Source organism: Pinus tabuliformis, chromosome 4_2, assembly GCF_031772625.1.
Source record: "Pinus tabuliformis cultivar Carrire ecotype Pingquan chromosome 4_2, CPIR1, whole genome shotgun sequence".
NCBI classification, from domain to species: Eukaryota; Viridiplantae; Streptophyta; class Pinopsida; order Pinales; family Pinaceae; genus Pinus; species Pinus tabuliformis.
The window spans coordinates 115,082,558-115,096,699 of NC_142304.1; the positions used below are offsets into that span (position 1 = coordinate 115,082,558).

General features: G+C 42.8%; 2 protein-coding genes and 1 pseudogene across 2 annotated transcripts in view; 2 read left to right on the forward strand and 1 right to left on the reverse strand.

The window, feature by feature from the left end:
• Positions 1-14,142, forward strand: part of LOC149168523 (aminodeoxychorismate synthase, chloroplastic-like) — a 318,992-nt gene that overhangs the window by 69,721 nt on the left and 235,129 nt on the right. The gene's annotated exons all lie outside the window — the stretch shown is intronic.
• On the forward strand, positions 7,885-11,547 carry LOC149168524 (uncharacterized; annotated as a pseudogene).
• LOC149168525 (uncharacterized) lies at positions 12,533-13,908 on the reverse strand. Its single transcript, XM_089428286.1, has one exon. The coding sequence runs from the start codon at positions 13,840-13,842 to the stop codon at positions 12,820-12,822; it is 1,023 nt and encodes a 340-aa protein (XP_089284412.1). The 5' UTR covers positions 13,843-13,908; the 3' UTR covers positions 12,533-12,819.

Genomic DNA, 14,142 nt, shown 5'->3' on the forward strand with positions numbered 1-14,142 from the left:
TGGCTAACAGGGCAAAGACAGAAGCAAGGTTGATATGGTTTCTGAAAAGGACAGAGAACACAGTTCGCTGGATGGATAGTATATCTGTCTTTATTTTATTTTACTTTTTATTTATTTATTAAAGTTGCCTAAGAATAATGTAATGACTTTTAATTAGGAGCAGTAGTAGTTAGTTAGAATCGTTTGTTTCCAGACAGTTATATTATTGTTGTAAAAGCATGAAAAGAAAGTGTGCTAGCCAGCTATGAAAAAGTTCCACATAAGACACAACTGATGTAACCAACAAAACAAACCAACAGCAGTTACAAAACTGTTTGAAAACAGTGCTACTAAAGGAGAGAAACAAGCCCATTACAGGGTTCGACTGTGTATGAAAATAAACAGAGAGAGTAATATAAACATTCTGTGCACACACAATCCTACAGTGTCCTCAATGGTTGTATAACTTTGCTAATAATTTATTATATGAATACTGTTGAATGTACTGCTACAGGTTCTGGACCCAGAGAAGAAGATAAAGCAGTTGGACGACAAGTAACAACACGAATCAATATAACCAGATAATTAAAAGACCTCGTAACAGGTATGTGAAAATTACAAACGCAAGTCTAATCTATTCCATCATTAAATTCATATGGTTACAATAATACAGTCGCCATATTCATCATACATTTACATACTGTCCAAAGTAGAAGACTGGACTCAATTCACAATCGTGGGTAGTCAACCCTAACAGCAAACAGAAGCCAATTCCCGTAGGACCCAGAACCATAGCCAACGTCGTGCCCAACGACCAAAGAAAGCTAAGTACAGACAGAGAGCAACCTAAGGCCAGCAAACAAAGTTCAGCCAATAAAGTCGAAACACCCATACAAATAAGCTACCAAACAATAGAGAAGCTACCCGTGTTTTCCCGAACAGCTGAGAGCTCAACACCGAAACCCTCGAACGGTTTCACCTGCAAGAGAGCGACCAAGAGTGGTTAGGCTCCAAGTAATAGTACCAACAAAGCTAAAAAGAGACTGAAGAGAACGAGAAGCGAACCATAATGGCACCATACCTGCCCGGTGAACCATAGCCACCAGTGTACCACGAGGTGACCCTCCTGCTCACGAAGGAGCCGAGACATCAGATACAGGTAAAGGAGGATTGCAAATATTTGGCATAGAACAAATACTTACCGGACGAGTTGGCAGAGAACCCAATGAGAACGCTGCTACCGGATTGCCGAAGTCTGTGGAAAAGCTGAACCAATTCTGAAAGAAATATCAAGAATTACACAACTATCGTATAACTTAAACCCTCACGAGATACAGACAGCAACGCACAGAGGCGGGAACCACTAACAGAGCAACTGTAATCGCTCACGAGACACAGACAGCAACACAGAGAGGCGGGGACCCTTAAAAGTAAAAACCCCAATTCACAGTAACAGCCAACATGCAAGCCGAAGAATAGAGTCATGCGAAACTTACCAGAGCCTTAATAAATCGCTGGAAGAACAGAAGCATTCCAGGCCGGGAGCTAAACGACCGAAGTCGAGAAGGCAACCAGGAGCTCACAACCAGCAAACCGGGCAGTCAAGCCTCAGAAAACCACAACCAAAACCATCGAAGCTGTAGAGCTCGCAGAGCAAATGACCGGGAGAAACAACAAGAATCAAATGAGCGCGAAGGAGTAAAAACCCCAAACCAGGGCGGGTTCGTAGAATCCCGAGGAGGGACAGGTGTTCAACGGGTAGGCAATCAGGGTACAAATCACCGTAACCCAAAATCAATATAGCGCAGATTACAAATCAACCAACACAAATATCCAAAATCCATTTTATTATTATATTCATTACGATTACATAACGCATCAGCGCATTGACGGCGGGACCACGTGTGCCACGCCCCTACACCTGCGGTAGTCTTCCAACCGCTTATAGCGAGGTGCGGCACCACCGAACACTTTCTTTTCACCAATACTTATGTTCGTGGACTACGCCTACTTTCACTTTAACATTACTTAGCTTGTGTTTCGCAACCAAGTAAACATACATTTATCCTTTATACCAATGAAGCCCATACTCATTCATTATCCATAGCAATTATAACAAGAACAACAACAATTGCAACAGTATAAAGGGGAGGGGCAACTCCCCGTAATGTGAGTCTCCCCGAATCAATATATTATATAATCATCATTTTTACAATTTACAGACTAAGTCCTTGGGAAACCCCAAATTTACACTTAGCCAAATTTTCACAACTTCGACAAACTCGGTTGCCCAGCTCGTCGGCACTTCCGCACGGTTGCCGCACGACTCTCCAACCCGTCGTTCACCTCATCGCACGTCTTCGCCGGTTCGCTCTTCGTTTGGTCGCAAACGCCCAAACCGTGTATCCCTGCCCACATGTAGTCTCGCTTGCCAACTCTTGAAAAACGCCCAAATCATATGCACAACACGTAGTACCGCCTGCCCAACTCAACGACCTTCGGTTCCAACCTCCGTTTCACCTTCGTGCACACTTGCACGATGGGCGCGAGCTCACTCGAGTCGCCAAGACACCCACGCCAAGTCTCCGCACAAACGCCTCCGCACAATACACCCGGGCACGTCTTGCCCAACGCATCGACCTCTCACCAAGAGCGCTCTCACCAAGTGCGACTCGCCAAGAGGAGCGCATGAGCTATGCGCTTGCCTCCTCTAAAACTGCGCACTAGAAGCTCTCCTCGAAGAGCGAAGATAGAAGTGCGAAGTTGGATTGATGAAATGAACTCTATCGCACACACATATATAGACTCCATCGCATGTGGGTGGGCTGCCCAGCCGACCGCCCACCATCGCACATACACACCCCTTCGCAACGCTCAATGCCCACTTCCTAAGTCGGCCTGCCCACCATCGCAAGTTGGCTTTAAGTCAAGCGCCCCACGCTCCAAATCGCCATATAAGTGCATCGCACTTCTATTATTGTCGCATGGTTTCGTCGCATTTCTTCCGCAAGGCCGCAACCGCAGCTCGCACGACCGCCCGTCGCACCATCGTGCACGACCGCCCGTCGCACAATTGCGTTTGCCCGTGCACGCGCCCGGCGCCCAACCGCACCGCAGCTCCGAGTACCTTACATCCTCCTCCACCTGAAATCGTTGTCGTCCTCAACAACATACCATCTCAGTAGCCATCCACCAAGATCATCCATGATGTCAACTCCTCCACATACTGCAACTATCACTGCATCATATGTAGAACCATTGTCTCCACCATGTCTCGCCTCGACAACCATCTGTCACCAAGACCACCATACCAAGGTATACACCTCATCGGTATGTCATCCATCAGAGATCATTTCAATCCATGATCATCGACCCCTCTGCCAAAATCTCCATTGCAACATCTCGTGTCGACCTCATCATGTGTCACCATGTGAACTGCTGCCATGATACTCCAACACAATGCTAACACATCTCTGCACATTGTCGACCCCCATGTCTGAACTAGTCGGATGGCCAGTCCAATTGTCACGCTCAATCATGAGAATGCACATCCTCATGCCACCATCAGTTGTTCCTCAAAGCATCCTGTCACATCCTTACTCGATCAAGAACCCATCTCCATACAAGTGTAAGCCATGCTCAGGTCCATGAAGTAGTCCTCATCTCATCTGCAACATGCTGTCCAAAGTAGTTGAGTCTCGGCTCAACCCATGCCCAAGTCAAGGCATCATCATCATCGTTGTAACTCCATCACTCCAAAGTGTCTCATATCGATCATCCACATCAAGTCACTCTTCCAAGCCATGCCCATACATGTTCTTTGGAAGTATGCATCCTATACTGCATCAAAGTCTCTTGACCTCAGCTCCTCAATGCATCAGATCCTCTAAGTCCACCATATATGAAGTCCCTAAAGGTCACAACAATCTCATGTCATCATGAGCTCCATAATCTTCTCACAACTCCATCCAAGTCCATGGTCTTGTTGTACATAAGTGCACAACCTCTCCATCGGCTCATAAGCAATAAGTCTCCATGTCTCCAACCTGATGTCCATGACTATGTTGTCCATGTAGTCCAACCAAGTAGACCTACCACAACAATCGGTCATCCTCATCCAAGCTGCAATCTTCAGTCTAGTGAACTCGGTCACCCAACCATATCATCATGTCATGAGTCCCTCCATCATAGCTCCTCCACCAAAGTGTCCACCAAGACTATCTCTTGGTCTCGGCCATGAGAAGTCCACCCAAGCATCATCAAACGCGTGCCCTTCAATCTGTCCATGAGTCATGCCGGGCACTTAGCCAAAGTGACTAAAACATGACCCACTCCTCCACAACGATCATCATGTTCCTCCCTTGTCAAGGGCCTTTGTACCTTCTACCATAAGGTCACAAACAACCCCAACAAGTCTTGCAACAATCAACAATCCTTGCCCTTCATCATCATCATGAGGCTCTTCCTCATTCATCCATGTCCACAAACTGCACGATCCTGTTCCAACTTGATCAATCTCAAGTTCATCCTCCATCGTTGTCATGTCTGCAACATCTTCAAACATCACAACTTCCTCTTCCTTGATAGCACAATCTGCAACTTCACCTTGCTCCATTGTCCAACCAAGTTGAAGAAGCTCTTCTTCAATATTCCTTTCCAAGACTTCAAGTTCCTTTCGGATCCGGGGCTTCTCTTCCTTCAACCTCTTCAACCTGTATAAGGTAAGCAAGAGCTTCCCTTCACCTTCTCCCAAACTTGCCATGCCTTGTCGTTCAGCTTGGTCCAAGCACTAAGCTTCACCTCTGCTAAACCTGCTTCCACTGTCACGAGCAACCTTGCTCAAACCGAGTCTTGAAACTACTTTCAAATGCTTCAACACCTGAACCTTGTTCAAGCCTCAATATCACCTGTCATCAACTTCCAAGTGTATGCACACTTGCTTCACCCAGCTTCCTGCAAGACTTCTCCAAGTCTTCAGACCTGCTCTTATACCACCTGTCACGCCCCTACACCTGCGGTAGTCTTCCAACCGCTTATAGCGAGGTGCGGCACCACCGAACACTTTCTTTTCACCAATACTTATGTTCGTGGACTACGCCTACTTTCACTTTAACATTACTTAGCTTGTGTTTCGCAACCTAGTAAACATACATTTATCCTTTATACCAATGAATCCCATACTCATTCATTATCCATAGCAATTATAACAAGAACAACAACAATTGCAACAGTATAAAGGGGAGGGGCAAATCCCCGTAATGTGAGTCTGCCTGAATCAATATATTATATAATCATCATTTTTACAATGTACAGACTAAGTCCTTGGGAAACCCCAAATTTACACTTAGCCAAATTTTCACAACTTCGGCAAACTCGGTTGCCGAGCTCGTCGGCACCTCCGCACGGTCACCGCACGACTCTCCAACCCGTCGTTCACCTCGTCGCACGTCTTCGCCGGTTCGCTCTTCGTTTGGTCGCAAACGCCCAAACCGTGTATCCCTGCCCACACGCAGTCCCGCTTGCCAACTCTTGACAAACGCCCAAATCGTGTGCACAACACGTAGTACCGCCTGCCCAACTCAACGACCTCCGGTTCCAACCTTCGTTTCACCTTCGTGCACACTTGCACGGTGGGCGGGCGCTCACCCGAGTCGCCAAGACACCCACGCCAAGTCGCCGCACAAACGCCTCCGCACAATACACCCGGGCACGTCTTGCCCAACGCATCGACCTCTCACCAAGAGCGCTCTCACCAAGAGGAGCGCATGAGCTATGCGCTTGCCTCCTCTAAAACTGCGCACTAGAAGCTCTCCTCGAAGAGCGAAGATAGAAGTGCGAAGTTGGATTGATGAAATGAACTCCATCGCACACACATATATAGACTCCATCACATGTGGGTGGGCTGCCCAGCGGACCGCCCACCATCGCACATACACACCCGTTCGCAACGCTCAACGCCCACTTCCTAAGTCGGCCTGCCCACCATCGCAAGTCGGCTTTAAGTCAAGCGCCCCACGCTCCAAATCGCCATATAAGTGCATCGCACTTCTATTATTGTCGCATGGTTTTGTCGCATTTCTTCCGCAAGGCCGCAACCGCAGCTCACACGACCGCCCGTCGCACCGTCGTGCACGACCGCCCGTCGCACAATTGCGTTTGCCCGTGCACGCGCCCGACGCCCAAACACACCGCAGCTCCGAGGACCTTACAATGTGGGTTGGCCCCATCAAGTGGTATCAGAGCGGCATTTTAAGGAAACAGGGGAAGATGGAAGTACAAAGATGAGGACGAGGAAGAGGTGCACGCAGAGTAGCAGACGAGGGCTTGAGAGAACAGTTGAGAATCCTTACTGCTCGCTTGGAAGCAGTAGAGGCAGGTAGGTGAAGAGACCCGGAACTTGGGGATGATAGTGAAGACGAGGCAGCAACTGCTACAGATGGGTCAGAGGAAGAAGCCCCGGAGTTAAGACTGTTGAGATCGGTACTGTTAGCTAGCAGCAAACCCAAACCTGAGATCCCTAACTATGATGGCAGTCTGTCCGCCGATGTTTTGCTGGATTGGGTAAGTGAGTTAGACAAGTATTTTGAAAATGAGGAGATCAGTGAGGACAAAAGAGTTAGATTTGCTGCGACTAAGTTAAAAGGACACGCTGCCTTATGGTGGGATAGTGTCCAAGCGGACAGGAGACGAATGAACAAGTTGCCAATAAGAAAGTGGCCAAGGATGGTGGCAAAACTGAAGGGCAGATTTTTGCCTAAAGACTACCAGGTTGAACTTTATCGACGAGTACAAAATTTAAGGCAGAAAGGTATGACTGTAAAGGAGTACACAGAGGAGTTTTATCGAGTAAATTTACGTGCTGGTTATACGGATGATACTCCAGAAAAAACAGCGAGGTACGTGAATGGCTTGAGATTGGAAATACTAGATGAGATCAGTATTCTCTCTCCATGAAATATAGAAGAGGCCTTTCAGAGTGCTGTAAAGGCTGAAGAGAAAATTAACAGGAAACAGAATAACAGGAGAGGGCGAGGAAATGGCAGAGGACGAGGACAGTCCTACGGCAGAGGGAGAACTGCCACTAACAGCGAAGAAGGCAGCAGTTCCAGAGCTTCAGGGACAGCAGAGAAGGGAGATAGCACTAGAGGAGGTCGGCCATATCAGCGGGGAAGAGGAAATGGTCGCGGAAGGGGGACTAATGTCCAGTGCTACAGGTGCCATAAGTGGGGGCACAGATCCTTCGAATGCCCGGAAGCTGAGCACGCTGGCCAGAGGGGAGCATTTGTTGCGCAGCCTGAGGAAGCTGAAGCACAGCCCCGGGAGATAGAAAACGTGGCAGAAACAGGAGAGGCTTTAATTTTGAACAAAGTGTTGTTGAAGCCAGCCAAGGAGATGGCTGAACAGACCCAGCGAAAGGCGTTGTTTCGAACAGTTTGCAAATCACATGGAAAGTGTTGTAAATTGATCATAGACAGCGGAAGTACAGACAATTTAGTTGCCACCGAAATGGTGGAAAAGCTGGGATTGAAGCGGCTTAAACATCCCACACCTTACAAGGTGTCGTGGCTACAGAAAGGCCACCAACTATTAGTTGATGAACAGTGCGAGGTTGAATTTCACATTGGCAAATACCAAGACACGGTGGTCTGTGATATTATGCCAATGGACGTATGCCATATATTGCTAGGAAGACCGTGGCAGTATGACCGTAAGGTGACGCACGATGGGAAGACGAATTGTTATAAATTTGTGAAAGATGGGATCAAACATACGCTTGTACCCATCAAAGAGGGGGATGCAGCAGAACCAAGTGGAACAAAAGCATTGTTAATAGGAAGAAAACAGTTTGTGAAGCAGATTGAGGAAAATGAGGTCAATTATGCGGTTGTAAGGACGACAAAACCGATGTTGCTGAACACAGAAAAGTCAGAATTGCCTGCAGAAATTCAGGAGCTGTTAAAAGAATTTAAAGACATTGTAGTTGACGATCTACCAGATAAGTTGCCTCCCAAGAGGAGTATTAGCCATCATATTGATTTTATACCTGGAGCAAGCCTGCCGAACAAGGCAGCGTATAGAATGAGTCCGAAAGACAATGAAGAAATTCGTAAACAAGTGCAGGAGTTGCTGGATAAGGGACTGATCAGGGAAAGTTTGAGCCCTTGTGCGGTACCAACAATACTTGCACCTAAGAAGGGTGGAGAATGGCGAATGTGTACAGATTCGCGGGCTATAAATAAAATCACTATTCGGTATAGATTTTGTAACGACCCATTTCAACTTACAAGTAACATAAAAATATTAGCATGTATACGAGGCATGCATATGATAGCTACATATGCATGCATTGCATGCACTGCGCTAGTATGCATACTAACTTATTATGAAAATTCCCAAGTAGGAGAAAAAATGAATTAATTATTGAAAGCACTGTAGTAGTATTCATACCAATTTAATTATATGAAGTGTTTATGTATGGGAAATAAATTAAATAGTAAAATAATTAATTAATACCTTATTTATAATATATTAATTTATTTTCATTAATAACATTTTAATTAAATAATAAATAAATAAGGTTAATCAACTTATCCTTTGGCATGTCATGTTAAGTACTTTTAAAAAAAAGATCCTCTTCCCAAAGTCGGTTGAAGCGATAAAGATCAAAATACCATTTATTATATATTTAAATAAAAATATAATTTAATGTACAATAAAGACAACCGACTAGAGTGATGGGAATTTAAAAGGATAAGGACAAGGTTGATTGGAGGAAAAAAGGGTGGGATTTCTTCGGAGGGAAGGATCCTTTCCTATATAAGAAAATCTAAGAGGAGAAGGTGGGGGGATGATTAGATGGAGATTGCGGGATGGAAATTTGGGAAGGAAGCAAATGAAGAATCTGGGAGAGGAATGTGAGATAACGAATGATTGAGACCTGAATGATTGAGACCTGTTCTTGGAAGTTTTGGGCACGGGGGCCAAAAGGTTTCACTTTTGAAGCCTTTTGGGTTTGGGGTCCGGAACGACCGATCCCAGACAGGCTGGGAGGAAATTGGTTGGTTTGGTATCCGGAGAACAACATCATCCAACATCATCCAGGAACCGACACCAACTCAGAAAAACCAGGTAAGTATATACATCTAATTTGATTTGTTTAGTCATAAAATTGGAAGGTATATTCTGTACATTCTGCTAGAAATGAAATTTTATGAAATTGTAAATACAGTATGTTAGAAATGAATTTAAATAGGAATGAATTTAAATGGACAGGCATATAATGTTAGAAATATTTGTAAATTATAATACCAGTCCTTACATATGGTATCAGAGCTAAATTCAAACACTTGGGACCTTAGCGGCTACCATCGTATAGTGGGAATTATAACTAATAAACGTAAGAAAGTTTTCCTATTTAACACTAAGTGTTAAGTTTGCATATTCAAAACTTTTGGCACAAGGGCAGATAGAAGATCAGGCAGATAGAAGATCATTACTGCGCAGAGAAGTTGACATTCTGGGCATAATTACAAAACAAAATTAACCCAGTGATTAGGCCGCAGCCTGAGCAAGAAGTGAAGTAACTTGAAGAGTATAGAAGTATTGTTCTTAAAAGGACCGAGAGGCTAGATTAATAGCCATTCAAGGTCGAATCCTTTAGTAAAAGGAGCAAGGTTCTGGGCATAAATATTAAGGTCTGAAATCACCTTTCAAATTAAGAACACATTGTCACCTCAGTGATCCGAAATCATCAAATGGCTAGTTAGCTAGCAAGTAAAGGACCTAGTGCCGAGTTGATTAAAGGCACTGTAAGCATAGTTAACAGGATCATCTTGAAGCTACAGTCACAAGGACCAAGACCGAACTACGGAAGATCTGTTACAGTCATATATATAAAGTCTGAATTGTAGACAATGGTATAGTAGCCGAAAATATGTATCCAAAAAAAAAAAAATGTCATCCCAACATTTATAGTTCTGTTCATAAACAAATGACCGAAAATTCTAAGTTAAGACTTTGAAGCAAGCATACCAATTTTCAGAAAGGAAGTTGTTATTATCTGTAGTTTGTATTCATAAGAATCTAGGCATCTATATAAATAAGATCCGAGCCCATGGTAGCGAAGAAGCCAATCATATTCCATCAGTGGTGGGCTTCCTTTAGATGTTTTCAAAGAATGGGCACCATCAGAGAAGAATCTAGTCACCTTACCTGGGTATTGTGTAGCTGGAACTGTTGGGCATAAGCTGATGTCTGGCAAAACAACAAGGGTGAAGTTGGACAAAAAGACATATATTGAAGTTGGTTGTCAGGTTCTATACATATAATATCATTCAGTGCACATACTGATGCGAAAGGGATTATGGATATTGTGAAGCATGTTTCTCCGCGACATACAGTTCTTGTCCATGGTTTGAAGCCTAAAATGACCTTACTGAAGGCCAGAATTTCCTCTGAGCTGGGAATTCCAAGTTATGATCCCATGAACAATGAAACTGTTGATATTCCTTCACGCCATTCAGTCAAAGTTGATGTCACAAAAGAATTCCTTAGAAAGAATATGAGCATGGCTAAGCACTTAAATCAAGGTAAAGTAACTACTTTGGACTTAAGCAAGCAGAATACAAAAAAAAAAATCTTCAAGAACTCCTCGTCAGAGATAAAATGCCAGCTGAGGGTATTGTAATGGGAAAAGCAGAGAAAGTAAAAGTTCTCCATTCATCAGAAGCACTGGATACTCTGGAAAAGGAAGATCACAAAGTTGAGTTTATCTGTTGCTGTCCAATATACATCAACAGAAACAGGGAGATAAAACCAAAAGCATTGTGCAATTCTGAGAGTGAATTATGGCCTAGCTTTGAACCTGAGGAACCTGCAAGGAAGAAACACTGTACCACCTCCCATGAAAATGTTTCTCCAGATTGGAATCGAGACAATGATATGCAACAAAATCAGGAATTTTCATTTCATTCCCAAAGTTCAGTTGGCCACCCTTTAGATTCGATACGAGATGACAATACAGAAATGAAAAATATGAATGTTAATGTTGGTGCTGATGTATCATCAAATTCTTCAGACTTGAATATTGACGTTAAAATGTCTGGCTTAAATTTACTTCATGCTGTATATTTAAGGTTAGTAGGATTCCTAGGAGGTTTGATTTTTCAGGAACATGAAGGCTGTATACAAGGACAGTCACTTACTATTTCTATTTGTTCAGATAAGAAATGCTTTTACAGGACATGTGATTGTCCGGAGAAAAGTCAATTGGCAGATATCCTACGTTGTAGTTGGTCCAAGAAAGATAACAAGCTTGCAGAAAAGGTACTTTCAGTACTTAGAACCATGAGCATAAATCTAGAGAGGGAATCATTTTAAACGGCCAGCTGAAATGTAACAGGCACCTTTTAGAGGTCATTTTTACAACCATTCAAGATTGTACAATATATTTTCTGTTTACAATGCTGCTGATGGAGCAAGATGCAAATATTTACATTGAATACATAAGAGGCCGATGTATCTAAGAATTTTCGAATTGTACAACTTAGGTGCATAATCTAACATTTTTGAGATTAATATTAAAGACCTTGTAAAAAAATAAAAATAAAAAAATAATGATAGAAAGACGGACACAGTGAATTCAGATGACACAGTGAATTGTCAGACTACAGAGAAGGTTTGAAGTAAAAAGGCTAATAAACCTGAATTCAGATGAGAGAATTCGGATGACACAGTGAATTGTCAGACTACAGAGAAGGTTCGAAGTAAAAAGGCTAATAAACCTGCTATTATTCCTATTGGTATTGCTGCTAGTCAGGCAACAGAAATTGATCTACCTGCAGTTAGTAATGCCGAAGGTGAATTGGAGGAATTGAATATCATAAATTGAGCTACCTGCAGTTAGTAATGCCAACGGTGAATTGGAGGAATTGTAAGGAAATGCGGCAAGCTTATGAGGTTCTAAGGTTCCAATATGTTACATGTTTCGGGTTTTAAAGTTTAAGGGCCATGTGAGGCGACGTCTGGAGGGCCAAGTGGAAAGGTCGTAGTCCCTCCACATTTCATCTCATAATATTCACACATCAGCGAATTAAGGGAAATTGAGAGAAATTTTGCTGATTAGTGGCAGTGACTCACATGAATTTAACACGTTGATGACGCAGAGACGTTTAATGCATTCCAAACTTTGTAAAGAATTTTGACATAATTCCCCACTTAATCAACACGTGAGGGTATGTATATTCGGGAGGCAGGTGAGAACAAGTCCGACAAATCAAGTCACGCTTTTTTTTATCAATTTGGTAGATTGCCGTTGTTTTCAAGATAACGGATTAGACCCGAAACATGGTATCAATATTCTATTTTTTAATTTTCCCCAGTTATATTTTAGGATAAGTTTGTTTAGAATCTAATCGAAAGGCGCACTGCAATTAATTTATGTATTGGTGGTGCTTATTTTTTTAATTAGTTTATATTCTTTCGAAATTTTGCGAGCAATATGATTTTTATTTTAAAATATGTTTTTATATATAGATACATACTTGTCCAAAAAGAGTCCAGTAAGAAGTTCGATTAACTAAACAAATAGCCAATTCAGTGCCCAAGATACCGACACATTTCAGCACATATCAAATTTTCCTTCTACCTCCTTTAATTGACGAAGAAGAAAACCAACGCCCTGGATATTACAGGACAAAATTTACAATCATCCACATTTTTCTGTAAATAATTAGACATTGAAAACCATAGCACAAATGCATGGCAAGCATTGCTTCAGAGTGAGGCAACCAGTGTGCAAACAGATCCATGTCAATTCATAAAGGACACACATCCAAAAATTTAATGCTGAAACCATCGTTGAAGGTATGCAATGGGAGTTCGTAGAAATGGAGCATAGCGATTGATATATGGATTTGCATGCATCCCAACTTTTGCCCATGCACTCCGATGGTAGGAAGCAGTATTTGGTGCATGATACATGAGCTTCAGCAACTGCCAATACATCACGCCTTGCACTATGTTACGTTGCCTTGTGAAAAGCAAAATTATCACTAAAAATCCTAGCATAATCTCAGAGTTTGAACTCAAAATGTTCAGTGTTGCTGTGTTCGTATCTATCCACAGACAGGGATCCTCCAAGTATTTTCTGTAAAGATTGGCACTGCTGAAGTTGCGTCTTAAATATTTCGCAACTAACTCAAGAGACCGACATAACACTGGTACCAAAGCAAACTTAATGGCCATCGGTGAAGAAACAAAGACAAAGCAGTATAGAAGATAGATGAAATCCTTGGTAGCAATCAGTGACTGGAGCCATAATTGAATAGCTTGAAGATTCCATGCCCTTGGCCTCCCATATATTGAATATATGGAATAAGAACAGGAGAATCCAGTGCCCCCTAATGTAAAACGGTAAGCCCGATCCGAGAGACCCCAAGGAGAAAATGGAAGCATCGCCATTATAGCCATGATCACCACCCAGGCATTGATCAAAAATGGGAGAGAATTTCGATCCAGCCTTAAAGGACCGGTAGGTGCACTTGCTCGTCGAGATGATGCTGGAGTCTTCTCTGGAGCTTGAGTCTGTCCACCTGAATTTGCTGAATGATTTTGTTCCGGTGGAGATGCAGGTGATGACCTTGCATATCTTACAGAGGTAGCTGACGAGAATGGCTCCACCTCGAGCTCAGGATCAATGTAGCGCAGATAGAACTTTTGCTTGTAATGTCTGACGACATCGGGGCGTGAGGCCATATTAGGGGGAATGAGGATGTTGGACCAGTAGTCGGCCCACCGACGATCGTTGTCGTAATCGTAGCAGGCGGCTGCCACCTTCTTAATGTGCTGAGGATCGTCCCCCATACTTCCCTTTGCTGTTCAGAAACCCTAGATCAATATCAAACTCTATTCCATCTCACCACTGCTCTGCTGTTCCAGCGTGAAACAACATAGATATCAGAATATGATTTCAACCTTATCAAAATTTCATTTAATTCTTTTTAAATTGAGAGTGGAATATTTTATATTTATATATTCCGGAATTCATTGATATATTTTCTAGTGAATTTATGAATTTTTTTTTTTTTTTTTTTTTTTTTTTAAATAATAATATAAAAATAGATTTATTATTATGAAAAATTTTTGAATAATATGAAAGGTATA